This window comes from Bos taurus, chromosome 5 (genome assembly GCF_002263795.3).
Source record: "Bos taurus isolate L1 Dominette 01449 registration number 42190680 breed Hereford chromosome 5, ARS-UCD2.0, whole genome shotgun sequence".
NCBI lineage: Eukaryota > Metazoa > Chordata > Mammalia > Artiodactyla > Bovidae > Bos > Bos taurus.
The window spans coordinates 1,900,907-1,924,450 of record NC_037332.1 but is presented as its reverse complement, the minus strand read 5'-3'; the positions used below and the strand labels follow the sequence as shown (position 1 = coordinate 1,924,450).

The window sequence follows — 23,544 nt, the reverse complement described above, 5'->3', positions numbered from 1 at the left end:
ATGGCTCCTCTCCATGGAATTCTCCAGCAAGAATACTGGAGTGGATTGCCATTCCCTTCTCCAGGGAATGTTCCCAAACCAGGAACTGAACCTGGGTCTCCAGCATTGTAGGCAGATTCTTTACCATCTGAGTCACCAGGGTCCCTAACCACTAAAGCACTAGGCAATTTATTTAGATGAGGTTATACCACAGCACTCTATAAATGTTAAAACTTTTGTGTTCTCTCATAACACACTGAAATTTTCCCAGCTTCTTATACTATAGCAACTTCTCCTGGGAGTTTCCAGACAGCATGAGCTCTAGTCCAGGGATCAGAAAACCTAAGTTTGAGTCCCAGCTCTCTGCTGCCCAGTCTGCTGACCCCAGGAGCCCTGGACTGCTCTGATCCCAAGTTTTCTGCTGTTGTGAGAATCTCTAGAGAACAAGGGAGTCTCTGCCAATGGCACCATTACTAATCTCCAACCTGCCTCCACTTCAAAGGTTGTTGATTTCATTTTTAAGTTCATTTGGGTTATTCCCTGGCCCCATAGCCATTTAATTATTCAGTTATTTTCAATGCAAGGGGCCAGGGAAAAAACAAGAATCACTTGTTTATGCATTCAACAACATGCTTGAGGGCTTGCTACCATGGGACACTCATAACACTCTATGAGTGGGCACTCTATGTGCCAAGTACAAGGTTAAGTGCTTTTCAGTGCATTTATTCATGGACATCTGCAACAATTCCATGAGGATATTATTATTATTATTTTCACCAAGTTAAAACTAAAAGTAGAGGTTCTGGAGCCAAAGTGCCTAAGTCTAAAACCTTCTTTGTCGGCTCACTATATTACAAGTTACTCCACTTCTTGGTGCCTCCTCTTCCCCATCAGTAAAACAGGGAGTTAACAGCACCCAGGCTCGTCGGGCTCCTGTAAGATTGAGTTGATACAGGACGCTCATTAAGCACTAGAAGTAGTCATTGCTAGGACCTGGTGACAGATTAATCAGCTTCCACAAGCCTTCACCACCAGTAGAGTTGAAGCTGAGATCTGAACCCGGTTCTGTTGGACTCTAAACAAATGGTGAAAAACCCCACAGCTTCTCAAAAAAATAAGAAACAGAATACTGTCCAAATCTAAAAGAAGCATCAAAGGCACTCACTAATAAGTCATTTGAGACTGACACTTAGCTTTTCCCTTTTCACCACTGGAATCATTTCCAGAGGCAGTAACTCAGGAACAAACTGGAGTCACTCTGCGTTAGGAAAGGTGGAAGCACCAGCAAGAACATTCCTGGCTGGCTTTGGCCAAGGCAGCTGCCGCCACCCCCACCCCCCTGTCACTGGGACCAGCTCTTACTGTCCAGAATCTCAACTTCCAGTTTTGCTAAACTCCGTGAGGCCAAAGCCTGTCCACGGCTCTATGCCTTCCAGAAGCGGGCGTGGGAGGCTGGGGCGCCGGGCACGGGAAGGATCTTGCCCTGCCTCCCGCGTCCTGGCTCCTCACCCAGCTGCGGCCCTGGCCTCTGGCGCTCACCTATTTTCCCTCCACGGTAAGTTGGCAGGGTTTTGATGTCACCCTGGCCTGGGGCCGCTCAGATTACACATCACTCTTAAAGAGAAAAAAAAAAAAAGGCTGTGTGCTCTGCCTGTCTAAGCAACTTTAACGAGGCAGGGGGTCCCAGCCTAGAGTGGCATTTGGTACCGGTGAGTGAGTTTGTGGAGTTGGCCAAGGAAGAACCCAAGCCTCAGGAAGACCCCGAGAGTTCTGGGCGATGGCCCTACCCCACCTTCACTTCCTTCACTCCATCCTTGGCCCCCCGTGTATCCGAAGCTCGCCCGGTCCCCTGGTCGCCCGCTGCCCGGCGGTTTAGAGCAGCCTGGCTGGGTGGGGCGGCGCGGGGCACCGCCTCCCTCCGTACCTTCTCTCCCCGTGGAGCACGTAGGAGCTGCGGAAGAAACCCAGGAGCTCGTTCTCGATCAAGGCGTTGTAGATGATCTTCAGATTGTAATTCCTCTGCGCGTCCAGAGTCCTATTCAGCACCACCACCAAGACCTGGGTTTGCGGGTAGAGGAAAAAGCCGGCCACCGGGACCGCCCCGGCCACCCGGTCCTCGGCCACCTGCACCTTCTCGACCGCCACCCGGGAGGCGTGCAGCACGACGTAGCGAGTGGCGTTCCGGCACGCGATCTCCACGTTGACCTCGCCGGAGAAGGTGAAGTTCTCCATGAAGGCGGTGAGCATCAGATTGTAGTGCAGCGGCTTGAGGTGGCCCGACAGGCGCAGCTGCGTCCACGGCTGCCACTGCTCGCGCTCCTCCCCAGACGGCGGCTGGGCGGACGGGGTCTCAGGGGTGGCCTCCGCGCCTGCCCCGGGCTGTGAGGGGTCCCCGCCGGCGTGGTGGTTCCGTCGGGCCGGGCCCGGAAGGCTCTCGTTGCCGCCGCGCGCCGGGAAGCCGGCCGGACCGCCGTCGGCGCCGGACGGCACGCTCGCCCCACATTCGTCGAAGCGCAGGCTGAGGAGCACGGCGAGCATGGTGACCGCGAGCAGCGCCACGATGGACACCGCGAAGGCCAGCACTAGCCGCTTGTGCGCCGTGATGTGCCGCTCGGTGGTGCGGGGCCGCACCCCCGCGGAGTCCGCCCACGGGTCCGAGAGCCCCCTGCCGCCGGCCCGGAGTGCGGCGTCGTTCTCGCCCATCGTGGCCGCGAAGAGGGAGCCGCTCTTCTGAGCCCCCTTCTCCTTCTTCTTCCTCTTCTTTTTCTTCTTCTTCTTTTTCTTCTCCTCCTCTTGTTTCCCCCGCTCGCCGTCTAGGGCCATCACACAGCCTCCTCCTCCTCCCCCGCCCCCTCGGGCGCCCCCCGTGAGCGGGCCACCCGGGCCACCGGTAGCGTCGGCATCAGAGCGCGCGCCGGCCGAGGGCGCGACGCCAGCTGCGACCCTGGGGAGACCGGCCGGGCGTCTTTTAAGACGGGCTCTGTCCGTAGGCGACAGCGCCCACGACGCCCCCCATCAGCCCCGCCTCTCTCCGGACACCACACCGGCTGCAGGGGCGCGGGCCAGCGGACTCTGGGACGCGCCCAACTTGGAGAGCGTCTTGCTCGCCCCAGAGCGCGCACTACTTCGGCGGGCGCCGGGCTCCGGGGCGCAGGCTGCCCCCGCCCCTGTGCGCCCGCTGCTCCCAGCTCGCCGTCCCCAGCGCCGAGCTCTCGCCTGGCTTTCCGCGGGAGCCTTCTAGCGGGTCCGCGGCTGCCAAGGAGGGAGCGATGGAGAGGGAAGTTAGGGCTGCCGCTTTCTCTCCCCACTCCAGCGCTGGCGTTCAGTCCTCTGGGTGGGATGTGCTCGCAGCAGCGGCGGCGGCGGCAGCGGCGGAGGCTCCCGAGTCCTGAGCCCCGCAGCCGGGGACGCGAGGATGGCCGGGGCGGAAGAGACCCGGGTGAAGCAGCTCGGTGAAGTCCCAGGGCCGCAGAGCTGCGCCGGGAATCTGTCCGGGAGAAGCCTTCTCCTCCAGCCTGGACACTTTAAGCAGCGGTGGCGGCAAACAGCGCGAGGCTGCACACCGGGCAGCGAGCCTCCCTCGTCCCGACGTTGCGCTGACCTCCGGAGACGACAAGTGAGCAAGAAGTGTCCGTCCGGGCCATCTCCCTAAGGTAGATGAAGCTCCGGGTTTGCTCTATATGCCCGTGGGGAGAGCCGGAGTGCGTGTGTGCGAGTGAGTGTGCATGTGTGTGCGCGCGTGTGTGCGTGAGCGTGTGTACACAGGCTCCTCCAGATCTAGATTGCCAAAGCTACTCTGGCTGCGCTCAGGGACCGAAACTCCCCGAGAAAGGCCACGGCGAGAGCGCGAGAGCGAGGAAGCCGGAACGGCGGGAGGGAGGGGAGCGGCAGAGGCAGGCCCTGGGAGATTAGAGAGCTTTTCTCCGCTCCGTCACACCAGACACCCACAGCCACAGAGGGGGTTGCTGCGCCGCATGCGAGAAGTACTGTAAATCTTCGGCGCAACGAGCCCCGCAGTCACCCCTCTTCCCGACCCTTCAGCCCCACCGCGCCTTCCCGGAGGGAGCCTTGGAGCCGTTGGCTGTGAATGACTAGAGGCCAAGGAAGAGCCTGCTGGGGAGAAGGAGCGGTCTCAGATTTCACATCTGGCTCTCCAGAGGATTTGGACGATTGTATGTAAATTGAAATAAATTCTCCAAAGCCTGACAACAGACACTACACTGTGTGATGTGTCCAGGCGTGCGGTATTAAAATAAGGGTCAGCAAGAAAGCGTTAGACTCCTCCGGAAGTAAAGGCTGCAGAAAAGGGACTGCTTTTCCCAACAAATATATTTTCAGATTGAGAAAATACTTAAAATATTCAAGTGTAATATTCAGGACCAGAAACTTGAGACTGAGAAAAGCTGAGGACATGAGCTCCATTACTTTAGACTTAGAATCGTGAACAGGGATATTCTGTGATTGGACAGTTTTTCACTTCACCTGGTCACAATTACTTTTTTTTTTTTTTTTTTGGCTGTTTTCAGTGTTATCATGAAAATCGTTTAAACTGTTTTAAGAACAGTTATCAATAGGAAGTGTCCATCCACAGCTGTATCGTCAAAACAGATTCACAGACCACTGGCTGGTTATGGATTCTTGTCTAAGTTTGTTGAAGTTTTAAATTAGAGTGCAGAATATGTTTGAGTATAGGGGATATCCAAGCCATAGAATTTAGGTGAAGAACTCTAATTGGAACACTATTCAGAATACAGCCACCCCAAAGCTCACAGCTTAGAGGCAGGAGTCTCTAGTTTTCAATGAAACAAAGTGTGATGGGCTTCAGAGTCAATTTTTAAAAGTGCAGAATAAAAGGAGAATGAAGTAATTTCTTTTTACACATTTCTTGCACATCTTCAAATCCCGAAGGCATTTTAAAAAATCATGTCCCTAATTATTTTTCTTACAAAAAGGCATGTTTAACACCACTGGGTTTGTAGTCCTGAGCATACACATTAAAATCTTGTGTTTGGCTTTAAAAGCATGACCAAAGAGGACAGCCCAAATATGTATCAACTTCAGCCGGAAAACCACTGAAAACACAGCCCTCTGTTCAATGAAGCTCTTTACCATTTATACTCAGATGGGATACATTCCCAATGCCATACATTCTGAATGTCCATTTGAATCATTTTAAATGATGATAAAAAGAAGTGCCAGGTTTTTGGTTTTTTTTTTTTTTTTTAAGCATGTTTTATGTGGGCCGTTAGCAACAGACCAAGGGAAATGCCACAGTCTGTTCAAGTTACTTTTTTATGCTCTGTTTTTAAATCTCTGTGCTCTTGCTGTCCATATGTATCTGCCTGTGTGCATTTTAAGAATTGAGGAGCCGGAGGTTTGTTAGTTTGTTTTCACAGACTCAGGAAACATAGTATAGGCAGAGAGCTGTGTGACTCTTAGCAGCTTACCAAACTTCTCTGACCTTAGGGTACTAACAACCCACAGTTCAGGATTATTGAGCAAAAGTCCATGGATACAACTCACTTGAATTATAAGAGGAATCTGGAACCACCCCCTAGAAGTCTGAGAACCACCGCCTCAATGAAGATGTTACCCACTAAAGGATCTTTAAATGATATTAGTCAAGAAAAGATTCAAAGAAGGCTTTTTCTGTTCTTCTTTGTATTTTATCTGTGTGCTTTTGAAAATCTCTACAAGGCAACTCTCGAGGATTTCGAAATTAAAGAATACATTTACCAACTAGTCAAGTCTCAACTGGCTATAATTAAATTAGTGGATGGGTTATTTCTGAGACCTAAGTGGAGCAGACACGAGCTCATTAACCTGTAGTGAACACAACTTATGAAACCCTGATTCCTCTAAAATGCAACTTCACCCAGTAAATGCAGTATCAAGGCCAAGTGGGTAAATATTTCTTCCTCTTATATGGATGTTACAAAAGCGCCCCAGCGAATTTTTCTCTTGTTAATTTCTGAAAGTGTATAACCTACCACTGAGAAGTAAATAACTTTGGTATAGTAACTTTTTAATTTTATTTCTTAGAGAATATCTATTCTACCCTCCTCAAACCAAAACCAAAAAAGACAAAATTTCAGATAGTGTACCTAACAAAAATCTTAAAGAGATGATTCACTAATATTCCTGTAAAGAAGTTGCCTTCAGTATGTGAATGACTACATTGGAGAGACTTTGCCAGTGTTAGACCCATGCAGAATAAGACTTTCCAAAGTGCCTGATGTTCTTCTCAGAAACACACTTATCGTTCATGATAAATTTGGTAAATTTATTATTATTGGATACTTTGTGATTATTTTCTTTAGTTAATAAATGTCTTTCAAGTCATTTTGTGGCCATATTTGATTTAGAGGCTTGTAAAATTGAAAACAGTCTGAATGTTTAATATCCATAAGTCCAAACAGAAGTTATTAACTAAATCTACACCCAGGTTCCATGATTAATCAAACTGAACTATTTTCAGTGAATGCACTGGCTTCAGAGGCTTTTTAGTCTTTGATTGTTTACACTTGAACTGCTTTTTCTCTCTTCCCACTGGTTTGTGTGTAGAGACACAACTAAAGTGTCCTTTTTATACTCAGCCCCTTCAAGTGTAATTAGCACTTCACTTTCAGAAACAGCTCGACTCAGCAGAAAGAACAAGATACAAATCTGCCCTCCCCTCCCTACATTATCCTAACCTACCTCACTGCCTCAGTTTCTCCACAGGTCCATGTACAGTAATTAGATGGACTAGGTAACCTCCATGATCTCATCCAGTTCTCAAATCCTGTAAAGGAAATTCCAAAGTTAAAACACTAATCTCTTTATGCTCTCAGGGGTTTTTAATTAATCTTCTCCATTGATATGCAAAAAAAAAATTAACTAAAAACTATTAATGGATAACAAGACTTTATAAAAATACCCTGTACTAGTAAAAGCATATGAAGAAAAGAAAACAGCCCCTGCTACTCTGGCAGGTAAAACAGGACTGATCTGTTTTCTGAGCGGCTGCAGCCCTGAAGATGTCACACGACTGGAGATCAAAGCCGACAGTGAACAGTGCAAATGTCTGTTCCCAGCTGAAGTGGCTGCCGCGTGCCACCAAAAGTGGTTTGAGACTCGAGATGGTGATAATTTGATGAAATTTTTAATTTGGGAAAAACAATATTGCAAACTTTATTAATATTTTTATATATATAACTTCAAATTTTCATACCATTTGATCATTGCATCTGTTAAAGGGTAACATGTAAGAAACACCCTTCAAGATAGAACTTTCCTCAAGAATCTTAGCAATGGAAAGAGGAGGACTGTTTAAAATTAGCCATAATTGAAACAGTGAAATTTCATAATGTTTACTAACTACAATTAACACCTTGATTTAATTGTTGGTTATCTGACATATGTTTATTTAAAAAGATCAATTTGAATTGATATCGTATTTAAATTTGATTATGTCTTCTTTACTCACATAAAATCTTAAAGTTATAAAGTTGTTTTAAGAGGAAAACATTCCCTAACCTATTAATGTATTACTACATGTTATTAGGCCAAGAATCTCATAATTATGCTTAAAACTAAACAGAACAAGTCTTACTTACAGAGTCGGACACGACTGCAGTGACTTAGCACACACGCATGCACATGCCATAGAAATCTTACCTTTTGAAGGTATTCATAACTATGTCTCTGACCCGAGCTCATGTGACAGTTCAAATTTACATGACTAGAGTAGTGCCTCACCTCTTTTAAACCATGAAAAATATTTGAAGAATGTATGCTGATTTAGATATTAATGTAAAATAAAGACAGAAATAGCCCATTGTATTTCTTCCATATGTACCTTCTAATCCAATTTTTTTCTCTTTTCCACTCATTTGTTCCCTCTTCTTCCATTTAATAATAAAGCATATTATCTCTTAAAACCTGTACCTACTAGACATACACAGACATTTGTTTGATATATAAATGTTTGTCACTATTGCTCTTTAAATGAGGTAATTACATAGTGTTTATACACCTCAAAGTTGCTAAGAGACTAGATCTTAAATGTTCTCACCACAAATGAATAATTATGTGACAGTGACAGAGGTATAATGCTACAGTATTAATCATGTTACAAATTACAATATATAGATGTAGTGGGCTTCCCTGGTGGCTCAGGCGGTAAAGAATCTGCCTGTAATTCAGGAGACCCAGGTTGGATCCCTGGGTCAGGAAGATCTCCTGGAGAAGGGAATGGCAACTCACTCCAGTATTCTTGCCTGGAGAATCCCATGGACAGGAGAGCCTGGCGGGCTACAGTCCTTGGGTCTCAAAGAGTCAGACATGACAGTGTGACTAACACTTCAACTTTCACCGACACCTTAAACCTATGTACGTTAAACTTACAATGTTAGCACGTCAATTAAATCTTAATTTAAATGAAAAAAAATAAAATTAATTCATTAAATGAGGTAATTACAATATCTTCTTAAATTTGAGTAGCAAATGGTGGTTGTAAATGGATTGAAAAAGCAATGAGGGTAAATAGGGTGAAGTGTTTGCTTTAAGATAATGAAATGTCATTAATCTTGAGGTCATATACCGATACATAAGGTTTTAAAAGCTGATCCAGATCTACAATATTTATTTTTAATCATATGCATAGGGCATACTTTTAATGAGTCAGTATTCTAGTCAAAGATGCAATCATTTCTGAGTAAGAAAGATATCTTCTGTTAGAAAATATTTCACAAGCTATATAGTATGCATATTATACAATAACAGTAAAAATGTAAATTGTTTCTTGACTCATTAAATTCCTACTTTGAAACCAAGGGAAAAAATAACCAAATCATAGTATTTTCCTTCAAATTTTAGACCTGTGGATGAATAATATTATCTCTTAATCATGAACTGAAGAATAGCCTCTTTGGGGAGCTAGCCCTCCTTCTTGCTCAGAATCGGAGAGATTTGCTAGAGAAGACCCAATTCCTTCTACCGCATGGCACTGTAGCTAAGGATCCTCCATGTCCCTTACTTTCAGGGTTGTGATTAGGCTGTGCCGATGTCACACCATTTGTCTGTTTCTCCATACAAGGCTTTCTGAGAACATTTCCCCATATGCATCCAGGAATTGCTCTCCAGCTGCCTTGAAAGTTAGGTAGAATATGTATTTGGCGATTCAGGGATTATTTTTGGAACTCAAACAATTAGACTTTGCCTACAATACCTTAAAGAAGTTATTTATATGCTACTGCTACAAACAAGCATCAGAGATGTTGCAGGTTCAGTTCCAGACCACCGGAAAAATAAAGCAAATATCACAATATAGCAAATCACATACATTTGTTGGTTTCCCAGTCCATGTAAGAGTTATGCTTACACTATGCTGTAATATATTAAGTATGCAATAGCATTATGTCTCCAAAAATACATAGTTTTTAAAAATATTGCTCACCATCATCTCAGCCTTCAGCAAGTCACAATATTTTTGCAGCAGTAATATTAAATATCACCGATTACAGAGCACCATAACAAACATGACAGTAATTAAAAAGTTTGAAATATTGTGAGAATTACCAAAATGTGAGCAGATGCGGTTGGAAAAATGGCGTGATAGACACAGGGTTGCCACAAACCTTCAATTTGTAAAAAAAAAAAAAAAAAAAAATGCAGTATCTGTGAAGCACAATTGAACAAGGTATGCCTATGTTACAAGTCTAAATACATCATTTTACTATAAATATTGAAACATTAAATAAGACTGTTTACAATTTATAAAACCATTAAGTGCCAGGCACTATACAAAGCATTAAAAATGGTCATAATTTATAACCTTACAATGATTGTAAAGTCTGTATCTGGAAGAAAAAAAACTTTCCTACAAAAGAACTACACTAAAGTATTTAAACTTCTTCTTTATAATTGGCTACTGGATTAAATGATTTTTTTTTTAACTCTAAGAACAGTCTGTGAGAAAAAAGCAATGAACCTGAATATGGATGTTTTGACTTAGTAGCGTATTAAAAGGATAATCATGTCAGGAAATAGGATTAATGCCCATAAAAGAATTGATTTAGTACAGAAGTTGCTTGTGGTCTTCACTGTTGTCACTTTTCTCTTTAGTGCCACCTTGTGGGTTAGCAGTAAATACAGAGGGTATGAATTTAGGGTTTTTCCCTTTTCTTTCCCTCTGCCGTATGAGTTTTTCAGGTGGTTCAATGATTTAAAAAAATCCACCTGTTAATGCAGGAGATCCAGTCCGGATCCCTCGGAAGACCCCCTGGTGGAGGAAATGACAACCCACTCCAGTATTATTGCTTGGAGAATTCCTTGGACAGATGAGCCTGGCAGGCTACAGTCTGAACTCACCAAGAGTTTTACACGGCTGAGCATGCGAGCATGCGTGCTGTATTCAAGCTAGACTTTGTAGCGTGGCAAAACTCAGATGTGAAGCAATTCTTTTTGTTTTCTCAGAGAAGCAACCACTTCACTAGAAGATATTTGCCCTAATTCTGCAACTGGACATTTTAGACACCAGAACCGTTTCTCAGAGATTGGAAACATTGGAGTCTACACGGAAATCGATGTTCATTTACAGAATAATCACCAAACTTATCTTGGATAATGTAAGTGGCAATCTCTGACTTGTGATTTTTTTCCATCAGAAAAATGTTTTCTTAACTCAGTATCATCATTTCGACCAGTGTCCCATGAGAATTGATTCTAGGTGATTCGAAATGCTGTTCAATCCTGTTTAGAAAAAACTAAAATATCTGATTTAGTCTCGTTTGCACCTTACTTCTAACACCAGATTCAATTTGCAATGAGTTACCTTACTCAGTTTGTTTTCTAATTATGATGCTGCAGTTATGAAAAATAAGGGAAAAAGTCAGTACAGCATATCGCAAGCTTTCTTTTATTAGAGATGCACAGGAAATGTGTTATATATTCCCTAACACTCTCAATATATAAATGTTATAATACTGATTAGCTAAAAAAAGAGAATAGTTTCTCCTTTTTTAAACATCTAAACTTTTGTTAGAATTTATTGCTAAGTTTTTTGTAGAATGATGAAAAAATAAAATTTTAAATTGCATATATGGAGTCATTTCAGAGCAAGTGAAAATCATGTGTAATTTGGTCACTTTGAAAGTATAAATGTCCAAATGTGAATTTCTCCTCCTCTATTTGGAGTTGAAGATTTTACTGAGGGTTATTCAAAATGTAGTTTTCCCTGGATGTGTAATAAGGTCTCAAATTTGACCTCTAACCTGAATGTTATAAGCTATCAGTTATCTATGCTGGAATCACACCACCACCATCAACAACAAATTTTAAGTGTTGTTACAGGCTTTCTAAAATTTTAGTATGGGCTTCCATGGTGGCTCAGCAGTAAAGAACCTTCCTGCCAATGCTGGATACACAGGTTCAAATCCTGGATAGGGAAAATCCCCTGAAGAAGGAAATGGCAACCAGTATTCTTGCCTGGACGCTCCCATGAACAGAAGGAGTAGGGTGGACTACAGTCCATGGGGTCACAAAGAGTCAGACACAACTTAGCGACTAAACCTCAAAATTGTAGTATTGAACCGAAGTCAAACACTATCAGTACAGAAAGCTGTGGAAATTTCAGAATCCAATTCCCGAGTCATTTTTGACTTGAACAAGTCTCTAAAGACAGTAAGCTGTGTTTTCCAATTCAGGAAATGCCTTTTAATTAATTTTTGCATCCTTTGATATTTGAATTTTTCCATCACATTCTGACACGTTTAGTTTCCCATGGATTTGATACAGGAGCCAATTAGAAGGTGCCTTAGAATGATAGGGCTTCCCTGGCGGCTCAGATGGTAAAGAATCTGCCTGCAATGTGGGAAACCTGGCTTCTGTCCCTGGGTTGGGAAGATCCCCTGGAGGAGGGCATGGCAACCCACTCCAGTATTCTTGCCTGGAGAATCCCCATGGACAGAGGAGCCTGGCAGGCCACAGTCCATGGGGTCACAGAGAATCGGACATGACTGAGCGACTTACACTTAGAATGATAACATTCAACCTATAGTCCTCCATTTAACCTTTTTTTTTTTTTTTCCATTTAACTTTTGCCTAGCTACCATTGAACAAATCAGTGTTCTTAGAGTTTAACCAAAACACAACCAACCAAACAAACAAAAAAACCCTAACTAAAGAACTTTTTAATCTGGGGACCACGAAAAGTGGAGACCATGTTTTTATTTATGTTTCAGCTTGTTAATAATAAAGCTATGTCTTCCTTCGAATTCTGTCCCTGGTGGCTCAGACGGTAAAGCGTCTGCCTACAATGTGGGAGATCCAGGTTTGATCCCTGGGTCTGTAAGATCCTCTGGAGAAGGAAATGGAAACCCACTTGGAAAATCCCGTGGACGGAGGAGCTTGGTAGGCTACAGTCCACGGGGTCCTTCAGTTTAAGCTGAGCAGACCACTGTGTAGTGCCATCCACGGGATTCCTTGGACACGTGCTGCTGCTGGAGAGGCAGGGGCTGCCCTGTATGCAAGTAGGTGGTACCTCCATTCACCACGTAGTTTAACTCCAGGGATGACTTCTAGCCTCTCTTCACTTTTATTGTATTCATTTTAAATAGATGGGGTTTCAAAAATGAGTTACAAAGCAGCAAAACACATTTCATAGCTTCTCTGTTACAGGTTCCAAATTAAGCAGATCCTAATTACCTGGGTTACATTATGTAACAATAGCATAATGTCAAAAGGCTTTTATAATCTCTATTCAATTCCTCTTAAAGTGAGACTGAGCAAAATATTTTCTTGACATTTCTGAGAATTTAACTTTCAGTTTCAAAGGATCATTTATTTCTTTAATCTTCCAACGTGAAAAAGTAATGAATATTTACTTTTTTTAGACTCATTTTTAGAAGCGCTAACACTCAACTAGGTAAACTTAGTGATAGCTATTCATGTACTCTTCTCTTCTAGGCAGAAAAATCAAAGTTATTTAAAGTAAAGGATGTGTTTAAAATCAATGTATGTCCACAAAGTAATGTTTATAAATACTTTTTGTGATCATTATGTCTTATTTGGGTGTATGGTCTTTTTTTATCTATATCTACCTTAAAAGATATGCAGAGAGATATAAGTAGATGAGAAACGTGGACTATGTTTCCATATGGTCTGAATAGAAGTGTATGATTTGTCACTAAGCTAAATTGCAGTGTTCTAAAGTACACAAATTGTTTCGTGTCACTCCTTCATTTTCAGTGCTTGCCACGCAGCCAAATTAAACTGTGATGTGAAAGTCATCCAAATATATAATTCCAAATATAAAACTCCAAATTCCATCCAAATACAAAATTCTAAAACTGTGACTGTAGGATCAATTCTTTATTTCTATGAGATTTGCCTATAGTAATTCTCTGTTTAATGTTCAGAGTTGCATAGCAGTTCGCTTTTAAATGTTCAGAGCTGCACATTCTAGGAGGTGCACATAATCAAGTCCTGGCAACTCTATAAAATATAATCCACATTATGAACTGAATAGAATGAGCCCTCGCATCTGATTGCCTAAGGCTCAAAATGCTCCTGACACACCTTACAAGTATCAGCAAGTTGAAACCACATTATGAAGATGACCTGTGGTCCCCACCCCACCTTCCCTTCGCCACCCTTCCTGTCCCTGCCCGCCTGAGACGGGAGCTTCTGCAGTGCAGATGAGGGGTGGGCCGCGGCTCGGAGGGAGACCAAAGAGTGCATTCTGTCAGTTTCCACAAGTCCAAAAAGGCACAGGCCTGAGGAATTTCATCTTCTAGTGTTTGACTGTGGACTGAATTAATTAAATTTTTCCCAAAGGGCCACATTCTCCCATACTTTCTCAGGAGGGAAAATTGAGAAGAATAGAAATAATTCCAAATGAAGTGAAATTTTTCTTAATTAATTCAAACAATAACACCATGAAAAAGCACCTTGAATTTTTCAATTCCCAGGCAATTGGTTCTAAAAAGAAAAACATTCTAAATTATCCACATGCCCTCATTTATTAGTCTAGAGCTCTTGCCCAAGCAATTATTTGCAGAGGTAATATAGAGACCATCATGGTGATTTGCTTTTTTTCTTATCCACGAACTCTACAGAACTGAAAGTGTGTCAGTAAAGAGAAGTGACTCTAAGAGAAGGCCCACTAAATATATAATAAATTATGTAAAAGTAAAGGGAAAAGAACCAAATCCCATTTTTAAATAGATCAAATTCTGCAAAAGGTAAATGTCACATACATCATTGTTTATTTATTGATAACCACTTAAGAGTAATCTATAATTCTTCCTAATCTTCAAAATAGGTTTCTGCCAGTCACATAATCTCCTGGGGAGAACTGTCTTATGAAATTATCACCTGATTTTGTAAAGTCCAGAAAACTTTAAGGCACGAGGAGAAGGGGACAACAGAGGACGAGATGATTGGATGGCATCACTGACTCAATGGACATGAGTTTGAGTAAGCTCCAGGAGTTGGTGATTGACAGGGAAGCCTGGCATGCTGCAAAGAGTCAGACAGGACTGAGCGACTGAACCTGAACTGAGAAAACTTGAAACCAAACTGAATACCTTTCATTTACTCAATAGCCATTCAAAAAGGTTATAGATAATGAACAATAAACAAAATAACAATTTAACTGAAGATGGGCTTAGCAGGTGGCGCTAGTGGTAAAGAACCTGCCTGCGGATGCAGGAGATGTAAAAGACGCAGGATCAATCCCTGGGTAGGGAAGATACCCTGGAGGAGAAAATGGCAACCCACTCCAGTATTCTTGCTTGGGAAATCACAAGTATTCTTGCTTGGGACATGGCCTGGGAAGCCCGGCAGACTACAGTCCAAAAAGTCATAGAGTCGGACACAACTGAGCACACGTGCACATCACACACATCTTAATAAGTACATGTTGAATGAACAAACGGTCCATTCAGCATTTGTCACCGGCTTCTTGGCCTCTGTCATTTCTCCCCCTGGTTTAAGGCTTGTCTCCTCCTCCCTGCCGAGCACTCTGGTCTCCATGCCTGGTAAGGGCGCCCTGCGGTTTGGCCTTCTATGAACGGCCCCAGTGAGCCATCCTACTGGAGTTGGTCCGATAGCCAAGACCTTGCTCTTCCCTAGCTCTGGCCTAGAAACGTGGTGAACTAACAAACAAAAATTATCATTTTCCTTGAATAAGCCAGTAATAGATAAATAAGATCTAGAATCAGCATCTGATCCTTGGAAACCAGTGATGTGTTCTCCCAAAGGAGAATTTGACTAGAGACAGTTTAGGCATACGGTGGCATCATACTTTACACAGGAATTAGAGTCTGAAGCTGACTTATAAAATAAGTGTGCATATGTGCTCAGTCTCTCAGTCACGTCCAACTCTTTGTGACCCCATGGACTGCAGCCAACCAGGCTGCTCTGTCCATGGAACTTTCCAGGCAAGAATACCGAAGTGGGTTTCCATTTCCACCTGCAGGGGATCTTCCTGACCCAGGGGTCAAATCCATGTCTCCCATGTCTCCTGCATCGCAGGTGTATTCTTTACCACTGTCACCAGGAAGCCTGAAGTAAGAAGTACCTGTGGTCAAACTCTCCCTTGAAAAATTGTCTAAACTGCCCACAAAAGGCTGTAAACCCTGGTTCTGTGTAGGCATCCCTATGTAAGCAATATGTACATACAGATGCAAGTGTAAAGTATGTGTAATATATGCAGTATTTCATTAAACTGATTTTGAGTAAATAAACCATCCATATGCTGTTTTAACAGCACTGTTACCAATTCACTACTGTGTTTCTGTGATGCCAAGATAACCAGCCAATGCAGAAAGCTCAGTTAAAAATGACAGTAATACCTGCCTTCCTTTCTTTGCAGCAGAAAGGCTGTATAGTGTGTGTCAGGGTCCACACAGAGGGGTGTTGGAGTGGGCAGGAAGGCAGTTTGGTGGGAATCAGAGCCTACACAAGGTGGGCTTGCGAGCAGGTTAGAAGTCCGGAGGAATTAAGTGATGGGCTACATATAGGGAATCTTAGTGCTGGAGAAGGAAGGTACAAATACAGAAAGGGGGAAAGTTGAGGTGAATGCCGTGGTTTTGGGTCATTGACTTACAATTGAAAGAGTGGCTGTCAACATGTAATTTTACAGATATGGATATATGTATGTAGATATTTAAATGTGTGTGTGTGTGTGTGAATCCACTATGAGGACCTGAGTAGGAATGAGCAAACTTAATGCCCAAGTCTTGGTTTCTATTGATTTTTTTAAATTTTATTTTATTTTTAAACATTACAAATTGTATTAGTTTTGCCAAATATGAAAATGAATCTGCCACAGGTATATATGTGTTCCCCATCCTGAACCCTCCTCCCTCCTCCCTCCCCATACCATCCTTCTGGGTCGTCCCAGTGCACTAGCCCCAAGCATCCAGTACCGTGCATCGAACCTGGACTGGCAACTTGTTTCATACATGATATTATACATGTTTCAATGCCATTCTCCCAAATCTTCCCACCCTCTCCCTCTGCAACAGAGTCCATAAGACTGTTTTATACATCAGTGTCTCTTTTGCTGTCTAGTACACAGGGTTATTGTTAGCATCTTTCTAAATTCCATATATATGCGTTAGTATATTGGTGTTTTTCTGTCTGGCTTATTTCACTCTGTATAATAGGCTCCAGTTTCATCCACCTCATTAGAACTGATTCAAATGTATTCTTTTTAATGGCTGAGTAATACTCCATTGTGTATATGTACCACTGCTTTCTTATCCATTCATCTGCTGATGGACATCTAGGTTGCTTCCATGTCCTGGCTATTATAAACAGTGCTGCGATGAACATTGGGATACACGTGTCTCTTTCCCTTCTGGTTTCCTCAGTGTGTATGCCCAGCAGTGGGATTGCTGGATCATAAGGCAGTTCTATTTCCAGTTTTTTAAGGAATCTCCACACTGTTCTCCATAGTGGCTGTAACTAGTTTGCATTCCCACCAACAGTGTAAGAGGGTTCCCTTTTCTCCACACCCTCTCCAGCATTTATTGCTTGTAGACTTTTGGATCGCAGCCATTCTGACTGGTGTGATATGGTACCTCATAGTGGTTTTGATTTGCATTTCTCTGATAATGAGTGATGTTGAGCATCTTTTCATGTGTTTGTTAGCCATCTGTATCTCTTCTTTGGAGAAATGTCTATTTAGTTCTTTGGCCCATTTTTTGATTGGGTCATTTATTTTTCTGGAGTTGAGCTGTAGGAGTTGCTTGTATATTTTTGAGTTTAGTTGTTTGTCAGTTGCTTCATTTGCTATTATTTTCTCCCATTCTGAAGGCTGCCTTTTCACCTTGCTAATAGTTTCCTTTGATGTGCAGAAGCTTTTAAGTTTAATTAGGTCCCATTTGTTTATTTTTGCTTTTATTTCCAATATTCTGGGAGGTGGGTCATAGAGGATCCCCAAGTCTTGGTTTCAAAATGCATCTTTTTAGGGCTCATGGAAATTCTGAAGGTCAGGGTCAGGAAAAGGACGAGATGAACTTTCAACATGCCCATGTGCCAGAAAATAAAGAAGTTCTCAAAAGAATGATAGAGACATAACCAAAAACTCAGGAGCCGCCATGAAGGAGCTCCCACTGAGCAAATCTGGAACCATTTGGGCATCAAAATAGGTAATACAGTAATGGATTATAACCCAAAGGAATGGAATATAATGGAATCCGTGAATGCACACTGATATATGTAGGTAGATAAACAGAAAGGAAAGAAAGCTCTTTCTTAGAAGTCCAACTAAAAATGTTGAAGGAATTCAGGCAAGACACATCAATGAATGCCAAAATTAGTGGGTGAAAGTAAGATGAAGAAGGATCTTACAGCTCAAAGTATACTTCTATAAAATATCTGTTAATTACAATGGAAATGAAAACTTCACTTTATAGTGTAGAAACCTCACAAATACCATCTGAATCAAGTTCAAAGTTAACTATACCAGTAATGGGACAAAGCAATATCATGTGCCACTGGATAAAATAAAATGAGAAAAATACATCACTTCTCTAATATTTCAGAACAAAATCATTACCTGGTTACAATCAAGAGGAAATATAAAACAAACATAAATTTAGAAAGTTTCTACAAAATGACCTTCAGAAATGTCAAGTTCCTGAAAGTCCAGTAGACTGAGGAATTCTAGACCACGAGGGGATGACAGTTGAGTACGATGCTGTCCTGAATTGGGCATTTTGTTATGAGGGCACTGTTGGAACAATTGGCTAAACTTCAATTTGGGAGAAGGATATTCAGGAGATTGTCATGCTATTAATGCAACTTTTCTTAGAGTTGGAAATTATTTGAAAATAAATTAAAATTTTAAAATAACTCCATCCTCATTGGTATGCTTTTAAATTTCCAATGCACAGCTGTACAGTTACACAAGCCAGGGACTTCCCTGATGGTCCAGTAGTTAAGAATCCCCCTGCCGATGAAGGGGAAAAGGGTTCAATCCCTGGTCCAGGAAATTTCTACATGCCTCGGGGCTGTGAAGCCCACGTGCCTAGCGCCTGCACGCCACAAGAGAAGCCACCAGAGTGAGAAGCCAGTGCATCGCCAGGAAGTGCAGACTCCACTTTTTGCAACAAGAGAAAGCCCTCACACAGCAATGAAGATCCAGCACAGCCAAAAATAAATTTTTATAAAAAATAAAGTCATACCAGCCAGAAAAGGAACACTGCTTGAAAAACAGTAATAAGAGCACCAGGAAAGTGGCAAAGAAGATGAACTAATCATACGATGTCAACCAACCAATTTTTTTTTACAGTAGAGTTTTTAGCTACTCTCCTGGCATCCTGGCTTTGCATCTCCACACTCTTCCCTTCACATATTCCATGCACCCATTTAAAACACAGCAAAAGACACTCTGAGGATACAGTCTGCACTTACCTCTCTCTTTTTCTTTGCTTTCACTTTCTTCCTCCCTTTCTTCCTTAATTTATTTATTTTGGAAGCAGCATTCATCCTACTGGAAGAACCAATTCTAAACATAAAATCCCTTGTGTCACCCTGCCCACCCCTATGACAAAGTAGCTCCTGATGAGACAGTAAAAATCAATATACACTTACCCTCTTCCCCGCTCCTTCATCGCCCAGCGGTCTTCACGTCCCTTATTCTTTATCACTATTTTCCACCTTTCTTCTCTTTTGTTGTTTAGTCCTAAGTCGTGTCTGACTCTTTGGCGACCCCATGGCTCCTCTGTCCATGAGATTTTTCAGGCAAGAATGCTGGAGTGAGCTGCCATTTCCTTCTCCAGGGGATCTTACCCACCCAGGGGCAGACGTGGAGTCTCCTGCATTGGCAGGCAGATTCTTTACCAATGAGCTAGCTAGGAAAGCATTCTCCTCTTGTACCAGGGATCAAAATTGTTCTTGAAATTAATTAAACAGAAGTGGACCTCCAGCAGTTGTTCTTGCCCTATAATCTAAAGTACTTAAATCTTTCATTTATAACATAAAAAGAAAGGAAATCAGGACTGTAAACATATCCACCCTTTTTTAATTCTTTTTTTTCTTAACCTTCTAAAACCATCTTCCCCTGCCTTGTCAGGAGTATAAAACAGTCTGCCACTCTAAACAGCACCTGTCAGGAATGTGGGAAGTTGTTAAAAGAGAAGACACTTTAGAAGATCTAAATTCAAATTACCTTGACTACAATTAAAATGGCCACCATTCTTGAGTGATGACAGGCAAGATGGAGAGAAGGCAGCAACAGTCAGAGTAAGGCCTCAAGCAACAGTCATCATTCAGAGGCATCTGAGAAACGACTGCACCAGGTTATACTTGGGGAGATACTTTAGTTCTCTTGCCAGAATCTGCCTCACAGAAACTTGGGAAATAGAGTATAATCTGTCTTGTGCTTTTCTCCTTATAACCACTGATTCGGTGGTGGTGGTGGTGAAAACAAAGCAACAGGGGAGCACCATTTGTGGCTTCATGAAAAGCACTGCTAACATCTTCATTCGTTTCGATATCTCTAAAATCAAGAGGTATTAGGATTTGAACTGCCAGCTACATTTTGGTCATAGGACCGTGTTTACATGCAGCTGGTGTGAATGCTGTTATTTGATACCATCCAGGGGAGCCACTCTAAAGAAGCCACATCTCTGTGAAGATGATGATCCTAAGACTGTTCTTTGGACCCAGGTCTGCCCGGCAGGCAGCTCTCAAAGGACCACAGCTTCCTGAGATGTTCTGGGTACCACAAGGAAGGGGCTGGGATGCGTTCCCCAATTCACAGGGATCTCTCCTCAGCATAGCACCAACGCAAGCATTGGATCCCAATACTTTTCTTAAACTGTCCCAAGATTATCAGCCTTGGATTTTATGTATTCATTCATTTATTCAGCAAATTTTATTAAGAAACAGCTTTTTTCTTCTTTTTCTAAAGAGGACTTCCCTGGTGGTACAAAGGATATAAATCTACCTGCTGATGCAGGGGACATGGGTTGGATCCCTGCTGTGGGAACATTCCACATGCCACCGTGCATCTAAGCCCACGAGCCACAACTATTGGGGCCCACAGACCTAGAGCCTATGCTGCACAAAGAGAAGCCACAGCAATGAGAAGCCCACGCACTCCAGTGAGGAGTGGCCCCCACTCCTCACAACTAGAGAAAGCCCACACAAAGCCACTGAAGACTCAGGGAAGCCAAAAATAAACCAATAAATGAAAATTTAAAAAAGAAACAGCTATATGCAAGGTACTGTTTTTGGCATAGTGATCACAACTGATTAAAAGTCCTGACCTCATGGAGCTCACATTCTAATGGGGGGACAGAAAATTTTTTAAATGTTTAAGCAAAATAAAAGATAAGAGAAGGGATATAGAGAGTGCTAGACCCAGGAAGATGGGCTGCGATATTAAAAATACCAGGGAAAGCCTCGCATTTGAATGAAGATCTGTAGGAATTGAGATATGTAGATAGCTGAGGGCAAGGGAGCATCATAGGCAAAAGGCCCCGAGGTAGGATTTTGGCTGGTGTGTTTCAAGTAGAGCAAGCAGCCCTGTGTGGCTGGAATGCAGTAAGCTAAGGAGAGAGGAAAAGGAGGTGGGGTCAGAAAGATGATGGGGAAGCCAGATTGCATAAGGTTTGGAGGCTGCCTCCAAGACTTTGGCTTTTATTCTGGATGGGGCATGATATAATCGGATGTGAAAGAGATGACTGTGGCTTAGACCAGGATGGTGGCACTGGAGGTGGTAGGAAGTGATGGGGTGCTGCTAAAGGACTACATGGGGTACATTGAGGGACCTCAAGGTTGACACTATGACATTTTATCTGAGAAGCTAAGAGGTTGCTATTGACATTTATTGATAACACAAAGACTTAGGGAAAGGCAAGGTCGAGATTTCTGTGTCTGCATTTCTGACTCTCAAAACTATGTGTTCCAACCTAGAGAATAGGCGTGTGGTCGCCAGGAGTGGGTGGGGGCAGTGTGAAGGGAAGTACTGAGAGCTTGGGATTAGCAGATTCAGATTATTATATTTGGGATGGCCAAACAACAGGGTCCTACTGCATACCATAGGAAACTGTATTCAATGTCTTGTGATAGAATAGAAAAGAATATGAAAAAGAATATATATACACACACATATATATATTCCTTTCCATATTGACTATGCTAAAGCCTTTGACTGTGTGGATCACAGCAAACCGTGGAAAATTCTTCAAGAGACGGGAATACCAGACCACCTGACCTGCCTCCTGAGAAACCTGTATGCAGGTCAAGAAACAACAGTTAGAACCAGACATAGTTCAAAATTGGGAAAGGAATACATCAAGGCTGTATATCATCACCCTGCTTATTTAACTTATATGGCAGAGTACATCATGAGAAATGCCAGGCTGGATGAATCACAAGCCGGAATCAAGATTGCCAGGAGAAATATCAATAACCTCAGATATGCAGATGACACCACCCTAATGGCAGAAAGCAAAGAGGAACCTCTTGATGAAGGTGAAAGAGAAGCATGAAAAAGATGGCTTAAAAGTCAAAATTCAGAAAACTAAGATCATGGCATCTTGTCCCATCACTTCATAGCAAATAGGTGGGGGAAAAAATGGAAAGTCTTCATTTTCTTGGGCTCCAAATCACGGTGAATGGTGACTGCAGCCATGAAATTAAAAGACACTTGCCCCTTGGAAGGAAAGCGATGACAAACCTAGACAGCACATTAAAAAGCAGAGACATCACTTCGAAAACAAAGGTCCATATAGTCAAAGCTATGATTTTTCCAATCATATGGACGTGAGAGTTGGACCATAAAGAGAGGTGAATGATGAAGAATTGATGCTTTTTGAACTGTGGTGCTGGAGAAGATTATTGAGAGTCCCTTGCACAGCAAAGAGATCAAACCAGTCAATCCTAAAGGAAATCAATCCATAATATTCATTGGAAGGACTGAAGCTGAAGCTCCAGTCGTTTGGTCACCTGATACAAACTGCCAACTCACTGGAAAGACCTTGATGCTGAGAAAGATTGAGGGCAGGAGGAGAAGGGGGCACAGAGGATGAGATGGTTGGATGGCATCACCAACTCAATGGACATGAGTTGAGCAAGATCTGGGAGACAGTGAAGGACAGGGAGGCCTGGTGTGCTGCAGTCTATGGGATCGCAGATAGTCAGACATGACCGAGTGAATTAACAACTACATATATATACATAAAACTGAGTCACTTTGCTGTATAGCATAAATTAGCACAACATTCTAAACCAACGACTCTTCAATAAAATTTTTAAAAATTATAAAACTATGTGGACCAAGAATTGGTCATTATATTTGGCAATGTAGAAGCCATTCGTGAGCTTCACATGAACTGGATCAGCAGAGTGCTAGTGGCAAAAGCCTCCCTGGAGAGGGTTCAGGTGTGAATGGGAAGAGAGTAGTGGTAAGTAGTGAGTCCAGGCAAATATTTCCAGATGTTTTTCTATAAAGGGTGGTGGAGAATCAGAGCATCATCCAGGAGAGGATACAGGATTAAGAGATGGGATTGTTTTTCCAGGAGAAAGTTGGAGTGCATTATAAATACATACTGATGGGAATGATGCAATCAGAGAGAAAATCTTAATGCAGGAGAGAATGGGAAGAGCTGCTAGAGTTAATACATCCTAGGCTGGGTATGAGAGGATGGGTTTTAACAGTAAAGAAGAGGGGAGCTTGGTTTGAGGACATTTGATCTGTAGGAACCAGTAGGAAGATGGTTAAGTGGGAACACCCTGAAAATGGATGAATGTTTGTGAAAATTCTGTCTCAGTTGTTTCTATTTTTCTCAGTCAAAATAGGAAGCAAGGTCATCAGCTGAGTAAAAGTGTTGACTATTTCAGGAAATAAGTGAAAATATGCTACAGTAATCTGAGAGGGTGCGTAAATAAAAAATAGAAAATGGAAATGTTGGGCTTTGGGATTATTGGACCTAAGTGCCCACATGATATGAGTGGACACAAATTTAAAGTTTTTTGAAGTTACTCTCTGCCATTTGAGTGCAGGCCTAGAGTAGTTAGAGAGCTAGATTTAACAGGAATCAGAGATAGGCAGTCACAATG

At 42.6% G+C, this 23,544-nt stretch overlaps 1 protein-coding gene across 1 annotated transcript in view; it reads right to left on the bottom strand.

Annotated features, from left to right (window-relative positions):
- The window catches only part of TRHDE (thyrotropin releasing hormone degrading enzyme), a 448,987-nt gene extending 446,106 nt beyond the window's left edge, over positions 1–2,881 (bottom strand). The window contains exon 1 of the mRNA XM_002687170.7: positions 1,904–2,881. Within this exon, the coding sequence (XP_002687216.4) occupies positions 1,904–2,802 (899 nt within the window). The 5' untranslated portion in view covers positions 2,803–2,881. The remainder of the gene's footprint in view (positions 1–1,903) is intronic.
- Positions 2,882–23,544: the final 20,663 nt, after the last annotated feature.